The sequence below is a fragment of the Piliocolobus tephrosceles genome, chromosome 2, assembly GCF_002776525.5.
Source record: "Piliocolobus tephrosceles isolate RC106 chromosome 2, ASM277652v3, whole genome shotgun sequence".
In the NCBI taxonomy this organism is placed as follows: domain Eukaryota; kingdom Metazoa; phylum Chordata; class Mammalia; order Primates; family Cercopithecidae; genus Piliocolobus; species Piliocolobus tephrosceles.
This window is the reverse complement of record NC_045435.1, coordinates 102,650,039-102,660,453: the sequence shown is the minus strand read 5'-3', so window position 1 is coordinate 102,660,453 and position 10,415 is coordinate 102,650,039. Positions and strand designations below refer to the sequence as shown.

General features: G+C 54.1%; 1 protein-coding gene across 1 annotated transcript; it reads left to right on the top strand.

Annotated features, from left to right (window-relative positions):
* The first annotated feature begins 72 nt into the window (after positions 1 to 72).
* Positions 73 to 7,724, top strand: DVL3 (dishevelled segment polarity protein 3). The gene is made up of 14 exons (XM_026454895.2): positions 73 to 518; positions 1,056 to 1,177; positions 1,281 to 1,390; positions 1,585 to 1,720; positions 1,899 to 1,992; positions 2,208 to 2,277; positions 2,915 to 3,054; positions 3,235 to 3,311; positions 3,394 to 3,461; positions 3,614 to 3,763; positions 4,364 to 4,495; positions 4,682 to 4,849; positions 6,784 to 6,999; positions 7,097 to 7,724. Exons 2-14 carry the CDS (start codon positions 1,131 to 1,133, stop codon positions 7,531 to 7,533), a joined length of 1,845 nt encoding a protein of 614 aa, XP_026310680.1. The 5' UTR covers positions 73 to 518; positions 1,056 to 1,130; the 3' UTR covers positions 7,534 to 7,724.
* The last annotated feature ends 2,691 nt before the right edge of the window (positions 7,725 to 10,415 follow it).

The following is a 10,415-nucleotide window of genomic DNA, read 5'->3' as shown; positions in this document are numbered from 1 at the left end:
CTTAAATTCTTTGTCCACACCTCCCACAACAATGTTAGGATTCCCACTTAAGAAAGGAAAGACAGTTATAGTTGTATGCTTTTTTCCAATTAGGGGTCAGAGAAAAAGAGAAAGTCTAGCCCAGGAGAGTCATGTTGGGGATGGGTAGAGCACTCTGGAGATTTTAGGGCATGGCATAGGGGACAGTGATGTGTCAGTTGTAATTTGCAATCACCTGATGACTGAGAGGATGCCCCAGGAAGGCATCTGGCCTAGGCAGGGCTGGTATCTTCCTGGTGGTGCTAAAGAGCTGTCCCTGGGTCTCCCCAACCTTTGCTTTCATTTGAACAGTCTTGTGCTGGTGGTTTGATTCCCAGTTTAGGATGGAGGAGCACCTGAGAGTTGGGATTTGAGGATCCTCCATTTCCATCCTAGAAGGTTCTCTGTGACCATCCCCTTTTCTCTGCAGAGTGGTGAAGGAGGAGATCTCGGATGACAATGCCAAGCTACCATGCTTCAATGGCCGGGTGGTGTCCTGGGTAAGGAGCCCTCAGCCTTCCATCCACCTGCATACCTGTGCTGGGCTGGACGAGGGAAAGGCATCACTGAGATTGTAGCTGGTGGTTTTAAGCTTCAGTATCTGAATCTTTCTTTAGTTTTCTAAATGAACTGCTTCTCACCCCAGATTCTGTAACCTTGATGAAAAGTGAGAAATTGGTGGGAAAGGGGAAGAGGGAGAGACAGAAACACAGTGGAGATAGCAACGTTTCCGTTGCCTTTCAGACACTTGCCTCAGGTTGCCTTCTGCCACCTGCTCATCTCTGCCTTAGACCACTGAGCCTTGTTCTTTGTCCCCACTCCACTTCACCACCCCATGCCTTCCAGCCACCCAATCAATAGCAGGAAGTGGCAGAGGGGCCACTGCTCATCTCAGCCACCCTTGCACAGCCCTGTCTTTTCTCCCTCAATATTTCCTGCTTCCTTCCTCTTAGGCCTTCATGCCTTGCCGGAAGCCAACAATCCCCTTCTCCTTGGTGCTCCTCTAACATACTACTCACTCAGTTTCTCCCCTTCAGCTGGTGTCAGCTGAGGGCTCACACCCAGACCCAGCCCCTTTCTGTGCTGACAACCCATCGGAGCTGCCACCACCTATGGAGCGCACGGGAGGCATCGGGGACTCCCGACCCCCGTCCTTCCAGTGAGTGTGACCTGAGGGTGGGGAGGGCAGCATCAGCTCAGCCCAGGGCTGGGGGAGGGAGCCCCCAGCCTGCCCCCTCCCCCATCAAGTCTCTTCCCTGCAGCCCTCATGCTGGTGGGGGCAGCCAGGAGAACCTGGACAATGACACAGAGACGGACTCCTTGGTGTCTGCCCAGCGAGAGCGGCCACGCCGGAGGGATGGCCCAGAGCATGGTATATCTTCCTGAACACGGACACTATCTGCACCTCACACCCTCCCCACAGTTTCCACCCAGCTACCCACCTCCTTGCCCTACTTCCTGAGCTCAGGATGTACCTGGCCCCAGTGCAGCCCCTGGCTTACCTCTCTCCCTCCTTCACTCCTGCACTGGGCACTGTGTAAACCCAACTGCTTCCATCCCCTGCAGCAACTCGGCTAAATGGAACTGCGAAGGGGGAGCGGCGGCGAGAACCAGGGGGCTATGATAGCTCATCTACCCTTATGAGCAGCGAGCTGGAGACCACCAGCTTCTTTGACTCAGATGAGGATGACTCCACCAGCAGGTGGGGCTTGAGTTTCATGGGGATTGTGGGGCAGGTGACCCTGGAGGAGCCCTAAACCCTGAGGATGCGGGGCCGCTGGGAGGCTTATGGGCTTTGTGTTGGGGACCCAGGCCCTGCAGTGCCTCTCATGGGGGCAGGGCTGGGCCAGCCTGGTGGGGAACGACTGTGGGCCCCACAGGTTCAGCAGCTCCACAGAGCAGAGCAGCGCCTCACGCCTGATGAGAAGACACAAGCGGCGGCGGCGGAAGCAGAAGGTTTCTCGGATTGAGCGGGTATGGGGTCTGGGAGGCTAGGGATGGGTGGAGGCAGATTGTGAGCCCGTCCTAGGCAGGGCCAAGGCTTGTTCTTCCTTAGATCCCATCCCCTTAGTGCAGTGTTTAGAACCTTGGGGCAGGGGACAACACCGAGGACTCACCTTGAGGAGGAGCCAGGTGGGAATGAATTCCTGCCACCCCTGCCTGCTGCTCAGGGCCTCTGTCTATTTCAGTCCTCGTCCTTCAGCAGCATCACGGACTCCACCATGTCACTCAACATCATCACGGTCACTCTCAACATGGGTGAGTCTGAGGAAATAGCACTCTAAAGCACCTGCTATGTGCCAGACACTGGGCAGACTTGAGGAGTTCAGAGAGGCACAGAATATGTTCCCTGCCCTCAGGGAGCTCTCTTTCATAAATATCAGCTGATACATAAACTGATCATTTTAGTGTCTCACCATCAGAGCTATGACAGAGATAAGCACAGAGAGCTGTGGAAGCAGAAAATGGCATCAGGGAAGGCTTCCTGGAGGAAGTAATTTCTGAGTGCCCACTCCTTCACATCTCTCAGCCATTGCATCCTTGCTCTCTGATTTCTGCCCTAGGTACTCTCTTTACGAGGCGGCTGGATATAGTAAAAGGAGCCCAACTTTGGGATTTAAATCTGAATTTGATTCCTGGCTTTGCCAGTTACTGGCTTAGGAAAGTCATCTTCTAGGTTCACTAAACCTCAGTTGCCTGCTGTGTAAAACGGGACTGAGTCCCTACCTTATAGCCAGCAAGGATTCCACGGAAGCATGTTGAGCATGCTGAGTGCAGTGCCTGATTCAGGATCAGTAAATGTCAGTTCAGTTCCTGTCCCTTTCTATTTTCTAATGGGCTGGGAATGCGGGTAGGAACCTTGCTCCCCCTTAAGGTCTTAAATTGCTCTCTATAGAAAAATATAACTTCTTGGGCATCTCCATTGTGGGCCAAAGCAACGAGCGTGGTGACGGCGGCATCTACATTGGCTCTATCATGAAGGGTGGGGCCGTGGCTGCTGATGGACGCATCGAGCCAGGAGATATGCTGTTACAGGTATCAGTGCCCATCCTAGGCGGTGGTGCGGATAGAGAGCCGGGAGGTGTCCTACCATCTGCACCCTGCTCATTCAGAGGCCCCTTCTTGGTTGAGGGAAGACTCCCTGACTTACCAATTTGAGTTCCCCTTTCATCCTCCCCAACACAGCTATTTATCCCACTCCTGGTCCTTTCCCAGGTAAACGAGATCAACTTTGAGAACATGAGTAATGACGATGCAGTCCGGGTACTGCGGGAGATTGTGCACAAACCGGGGTATGGATGGAATGGGGCACTGGGCAAGGGGCTTGGTCTGGCCTATACACATCCTGCCTTCACAGGACACCCTTGTTTTCAGGCCCATCACCCTGACTGTAGCCAAGTGCTGGGACCCAAGTCCACGTGGTTGCTTCACATTGCCCAGGAGTAAGTGGATGGGAGACTCAGTCCTAAAGCTGGTGCTTACATACATGAGCACTGTCTCTCCTTTCTTCTCTCACCCAGAACCCCCACATCTATCCTGTTGGGCCCAGCAGTGGGCAGGGTGGGTAGCCCATGACTCCTCATCCTCCCCGCAGGCGAGCCCATCCGGCCCATTGACCCTGCGGCCTGGGTCTCCCACACTGCAGCCATGACCGGCACCTTCCCTGCATACGGCATGAGCCCCTCCCTGAGCACCATCACCTCCACCAGCTCCTCCATCACCAGTTCCATCCCTGACACAGAGCGTGAGTGTCCAACCCTGTATCCTGGGCCCAGACAGGGCCAGGTGGGGGGACTGATGAAGGTCCATGTGGAGACTCTTGCTTGAGCATCAGAGAGGGCCGGAGATGGGGCTCGGCTCATTCTAGCAACCCCACATTGCAACTCCCCCACAGCGGGCACTCCAACCCTCACTAAACAGTGTTTGCTTCTGAACCTATATGAGCACCCAGGGCGCCTCAGTTTCCTCTTATAAAATGGGACTCACGAAATAAACTACCAGGTTCCTGTGGGTTTAATGAGAGGATCTAAGTGAAGCACCACTGCGATGTGTGGTGTAAAGTAAGCATTCAGTAAACGGCAGCCATTTCGATTATCATCACATGCACATTGCACACTGTGCCAAGCACCTGCATTTATATTATTTAATCCTTTCTTCAAATAGCCTTGTAAAGTAGATATGAAAATCCCCATTTTTTACAGAAGGGGAAACTGAGGGTTCAAGAAATCAGTAATTTTCCCAGCATTGGTCCCATAATTACTAGGTGGTAGAGCTAGAATGCAAACTCTTGTTTACCAAACTCCAAAGCCCCTTTCTGCCTCACCATTCTGCCTCCCACCCCCAGGCCTAGACGACTTCCACTTGTCCATCCACAGTGACATGGCTGCCATCGTAAAAGCCATGGCCTCCCCTGAATCAGGGTTGGAGGTCCGTGACCGCATGTGGCTCAAGATTACCATCCCTAATGCTTTCATCGGTGAGAGAGCCCCATGGTGGGATGCAGGGTGGGTGGGGAGTGATGGGGCAGGGCAGGCCGCAGGGCCCAGGACTTCCCTTGGACCCTTCCTTTGAGCTGGAGCCAGCCCCAGCCTCATAGCTTCTGTGAGGCCAGATGAGTCCAAGTCAGATGGGCCTCCCCATCAACTGGCAGCCTTGCCCCCAGGCTCAGATGTAGTGGACTGGCTGTACCACAATGTGGAAGGCTTCACGGACCGGAGGGAGGCCCGCAAGTATGCCAGCAACCTGCTGAAAGCTGGCTTCATCCGCCATACCGTCAACAAGATCACCTTCTCCGAGCAGTGCTACTACATCTTCGGCGACCTCTGCGGCAGTATGTGCTCCTTCACCTTCTTGCCCTGTCTCCTGGCTGTGAGTGGGGAGGTAGCCAGGGAGGTGGCAGCAGACTCTGGGGAACCCAAACTGGGGGACAGCAGAGCCAGGGGCCCAACTCAAGGCCTGAGAGTTCTGTGGTGGAAGAAGAGTCCAATCTAGCCTCTTTACCTGGCCCACATCTCCCTCTTGGGCCTGGCATTTTCTAAGTGTCTGCTCTGCCTGGTACCATGCTGACTGTTCCTAAAGCATCATCTTACTCAATCCTCACAACCTCCCAGAGGCCCAGCTCAGGAGGATAGTGCCAGAACAGGCCTTTTCCTTCTCACTGGTCAAGGTCTCTGCTAGGGGTGTTGCAGGCTTAAAGGGAAGAACTGGAGGCCTAGGTAGCCCCAAGGAGCACATAGTAATTCCCTCAAAACAACAGCCTGGAGGCTCACGTCGCCACCAGCTCTGGGCAACAGCTGACACAGACCACTGCTTTCCTCCACCACCACTCCCCATGCTGGCTGCTGGCCTCTTGACAGGTTGATGGCTTGGCTGCAGGCTCCACAGGCAGCCTCAGAGCCCTGTGTCCTGACTTCTCTCCTGGAAGGTTGGGCTGGCTCTCCTTAGGGCTGGAGGAATGTCTCATCTTAATAGGGTGGGTGGCCTCAAGGGCAGTCGTAGCTCTCTTGGGGTTCTGGGACCTGGTACTGATAGTGTGTGAGCAGAGGGTGTCCCAGGCAGGTATTCAGTCCTGGTGGCCCCTTACACTCTCTTCAAGGTAGTTCCAACAATGGTGGGAGCAGCCTTGCCCTTAAGGAATGTATAATTTCTGTGGGGGCGCCAGGGTCCGTGAGATGAGTTGTTGAAGTGAGACAGAGCTGTGAAGAGGCAGGCCTGGCCAGGAACGGGGTGGAGAGCACTGGGGGAGGCACCTAAGTTGTTCTTTCCTTCTGACCCCTTCCCACCCTACTCACTCTCCCCAGCAGCACCAGGAAAGTGTTATCAGGGCCAAGTACCTTCTATATAGGGAATCTCTGGCAGGCCCTGCACTCATTCTAGGCTTTTAGTGGGTATTTAGTTCTAGGTGAGGGGGTGGGTAAAACTTTACCTAAATTTCCCAAACTGCTCCTTGCTCCTAAAGAATGACCTCATCTGAGAAGGTAAGGAGAAACTAAGCTACTCTTAGCTTCTGTTCTGATTAGTTTAGGCTGAGCTGAAGGTAGTGTTCGCTATTGTGCTTCATGAACTTCAGGTGCGACATACCTGGTGGCTGTCTGGTATTTCAGCCTTCCAAATTCTCCAACCTTGCACCAGCTGAGTGAACAGAAGAGAAAATGGCCACATAAGAGTTTTGCAGGCCGGGTGCAGTGGCTCACGCCTGTAATCCCAGCCCTTTGGGAGGCGGAGGTGGGCAGATCACCTGAGGTTAGGAGTTGGAGACCAGCCGGGCCAACATGGTGAAACCCTGTCTCTACTAAAAATAATAATAAAAAAATAATTAGCCAGGTGTGGTGGTGCGACCCTGTCAGGAGGCTGAGGCAGGAGAATCGCTTGAACCGGGGAGGAGGAGGAGGTTGCAGTGAGCTGAAACTGCACCACTGTACTCCAGCCTTGGCCAGAGAACGAGACTCCCTCTCAAAGAGTTTTGCCGCTTGTAGCTCACTGAGGCCAGCAGAGAAAGTGCAAAAGCTTGGCAAGGGCCTTCAAGGGATTGGGAGGTACGGCTTTGGCTGAGAATGATGACTCGGGGTTTTCCTGAGGCGGGTCTCCCCGGAGCTGGTTCTGGTGGTGGCAAAGCAGGTCTGCAGAAGGGGCAGCTCTCTGGTCTGTGCCTCCTCTCATGCTAGCCAGAAACTACCACGGTCTCTGTCATCCAGAGCCCACCTGACCTAGGCTAGGGACCTCTCTCCGGAAAGACCTAGCTCCATCTGGCCCTTCCCTCCACAGACATGGCCAACCTGTCTCTCCACGATCACGATGGCTCCAGTGGCGCCTCTGACCAGGACACACTGGCCCCTTTGCCGCACCCGGGGGCCGCCCCTTGGCCCATGGCTTTCCCGTACCAGTACCCGCCACCCCCGCACCCCTACAACCCGCACCCGGGCTTCCCGGAGCTGGGCTACAGCTATGGCGGGGGCAGCGCCAGCAGTCAGCACAGCGAAGGTAAGGTAGAGGGGCCCTGGAGGAAGTCTATAGGTGGGCCTCAGGCTTCCCCCGCCCACTCAGCCTGCCCCGCGCTGGCCCTGTTTGCCTCCTACAGGCAGTCGGAGCAGTGGCTCCAACCGTAGCGGCAGCGATCGGAGGAAAGAGAAAGACCCGAAGGCCGGGGACTCCAAGTCGGGGGGCAGCGGCAGCGAATCGGACCACACGACACGCAGCAGCCTGCGGGGGCCGCGGGAGCGGGCGCCCAGCGAGCGCTCAGGCCCGGCCGCCAGCGAGCACAGCCACCGCAGCCACCATTCACTGGCCAGCAGCCTTCGCAGCCACCACACACACCCGAGCTACGGTCCTCCCGGAGTGCCCCCTCTCTACGGCCCCCCTATGCTGATGATGCCCCCGCCGCCCGCGGCCATGGGGCCCCCAGGAGCCCCTCCGGGCCGCGACCTGGCCTCAGTGCCCCCGGAACTGACCGCCAGCAGACAGTCCTTCCGCATGGCCATGGGAAACCCCAGTGAGTTCTTTGTGGATGTGATGTGAGCAGGGCCCCTCCCTCACCTCCATTCCGCTCCCACCCCAGCCGGCTGCGTTCCTCTCTCCATCCGTCCGTCTTTTTTACTTTGCCTGGTACCTGAAAGGGAAATAAACGGAACTAAATCCAGGTGCGCTAACTGCTCGCAGGGTGCTGCGAGGGTGGGGTGCACCTACCGATTGGCTCTGCAGCCCCCTAACCTGTCTCTGGCCCCAGTTCCTTTCCTCTGCCCACTAACAGCTGCGCAGGACTTCTCAGGACCCTTTTTGTCCCTGGGACCAGACTTGGTGCTGCCCCTTACTCCCCTCTGCAAACCTCCTTTTGGGAGTTGACCCCAGCAATGTCCTTGGTGGCATGCTCACTCCCTCATTCTCTCCTTTCCCCTTTAGCTCCCTTTCACCATTCATTCAGCTACATCATCCCTCTATTAACCCCACCCCATCAGGCACGTGTGCAGACCTCTTGATTTTACCCCACATTACTGACACCAAAATATATTTGCTTCATCTGCCCCTACTAACTGTCCCCCTGCCTGCTGCCTCAGCCCTGCAACCTAAAGCTGTAGTCGCCTCCAATAGCCATCTGTGCCATCCCTGCCTGTGCCCAGGATCAGAGGCCCAGAGGGCCCCCTCAGTTGCCTGAGGGGCTAGTGCCTTCCAGGGAGCATCTCTGCTCTACCCCTATCCCATGCCTGCCCTGCGTGCTGGTTCCTTCAGACCCCTAACCCTACTAACCAGCAGGCTCTTCTCACCTCCAGGCCTGAAACATTTCTTTTCTTTCTTTTTTCCTCCCCCAATTTTCCCTGGGCCTGGAGCAGCCAAGAATTTCGGGCTGTTTGACTTTCTGTGAGCCCCCAGCGAGGGGAGGCCCAACCTCCGAGGAGACCAGGAACCCTGCTTCAGCAGCCCCTCAGGGCTTCCTAAGGATGTCTAACCCCCACACCCACACGTTAACATATTGAGTCACTAGGCTTCTGGGGAGGGCCCAGCTTCACCCATGCATGAGAGACTCTCCTCCTTTCCAGAGAGAATCGGACTGCACCACATGTGGCAGCCTGCGGGGGGGTGGGGTGCGAGTTGGGGGGGTGCCTCTTTAGCTCTTTATCTTTCTCACTCCTGCATGCATACACGCACAGAGACGCAAGCACAGGTGACTATGCAAGTTCACTAAAGCCTCAGGGCTGGTCCCTGCCCAAAGGGCTGGACCCTCCCAATCCTCTCCTAGGTTGTAGGGCTGGTCCCCTGACACCCTTCTCCCCATCCTGGATCCTGGTAGCCCTCAAACCTCGCACACATGTCCCCGGCATTTTCTCGCCTGGATAAAGCCTGTAAGCTGGGTCTCAGGCTGGGCTCAGCAGAGGACTCGCCCTGCGCTGACAGACGATTCCCACCCACACACACAACCTCCCCCGTTTTCACATTCACCATGACACCCCACAGCAAGGACACAGGAGCCCACAGGCCAGTTGAGGTTGGGCAAGGAGACTATCAGGACTTCCAGACAGAGTACCAGGTTTTATTTTTCACCTTATTCTCCACTTTAAACAAATAATGACTTTCTCTTTAAGCCTCTGCTATAAATTCTCCTGGCTGTCCTGGGCTTCCATATTTTGGGGGCTGGGGTGTCAAAAGTGAGATGAAGTCCTTAGCTCCAGGTTTTGGGATAAACCAAGGTAGTACTTCCTTGGACGGTTGCGGTGGCTCACGTCTGTAATCCCAGCACTTTGGGGAGCTGAGGCAGGTGGATCACTTGAGGTCAGGAGTTCGAGACCAGCCTGGCCAACATAGCGAAACCCCATCTTGACTAAAAATACAAAAATTAGATTGGTGTTTTGGCACCTGCCTGTAATCTCAGCTACTCAGGAGGCTGAGGCACAAGAATCGCTTGAATCCAGGAAGCAAGTGGAGGTTGCAGTGAATTGAGATCGCACTCCAGCCTGGGTGACAGAGTGAGATTCTGTATCAAAAGCAAACAAACAAAAACAATACTTCCTGGGATTCTGGTGCACAGAGAGCTTTGTTGGAAGTGTGACTCAGTCTTGCCTGCCTTCTGGGAGCTCTAGGATTGTTCCCAACCCAGTCCGTGGCTTCTAGCCACCCACCAGTTTCATGTACTTTTCTCTCTGACTCTGTCTTGTCCAACTCTCTTGAGAATTTCTCCACTATTGCTCGTGCCTGTCAGTATCAGTGCTTCCATCGTTCCGTCATTGATTCACTTCTCTTTCCTTTCTCTTTACTCCCAAAATGGAGTCATTCATCCTGATGTCCTCAATTGCTGCTGATATGCTGGTGATTCCCAAATACATAGCTCCAACCTCAACTTCCTCCACACTTTAGATCTGTATTGGTATTACCTAGTGGACATCTCTATGGACAGTTCATATAGACTCAACTCATCTGCCGAACCAAGTATGTTCCTCCTGAATTCCTATCCTGGTTACCTTCATCACAATCTACATAGGCTCACCAGCTAGAAACATTTATGAGCTTACATTCCTTCTTCCCATATCTTACTCATCAGCATATCATATTCATTTCACTCCAACAATCTGTCTTGAATGTGGCCCTCCCTCTCCCCTCTCTCTTTAATTCATTGGAGCATGGGATTTGGAGTCAGGTGGTTTTGGGTTTGAATTCCAGCTCTACTATTTTTGGTTGTGTGATAGGAGAGTTATTTAACCTCTCTGAGCCTCAGTTCCCTCGTATGTAAAATGATGATAATAATACCTACCTCACAGGGTTGTTGTGAGGATTTAAATTAGATATTGTACGAAAAGTGCCTAGCACAGTGCCTGGCACACAGTAGAGTAGGTGCTCAATAAATGGTAGCTATTATTATTATTATTATTTTATCATTATTATTATTTACTCTAAATTAGTAGCAGTTTAGG

Coding starts and splice junctions, on each gene's coding strand:
- DVL3 (XM_026454895.2), top strand. CDS start 1,131: ATGGAGCGCACGGGAGGCATCGGGGACTCCCGACCCCCGTCCTTCCA. Junction 1,721..1,898: donor GAGGATGACTCCACCAGCAG/GTGGGGCTTGAG, acceptor TGGGCCCCACAG/GTTCAGCAGCTCCACAGAGC. Junction 3,055..3,234: donor CAGGAGATATGCTGTTACAG/GTATCAGTGCCC, acceptor GTCCTTTCCCAG/GTAAACGAGATCAACTTTGA.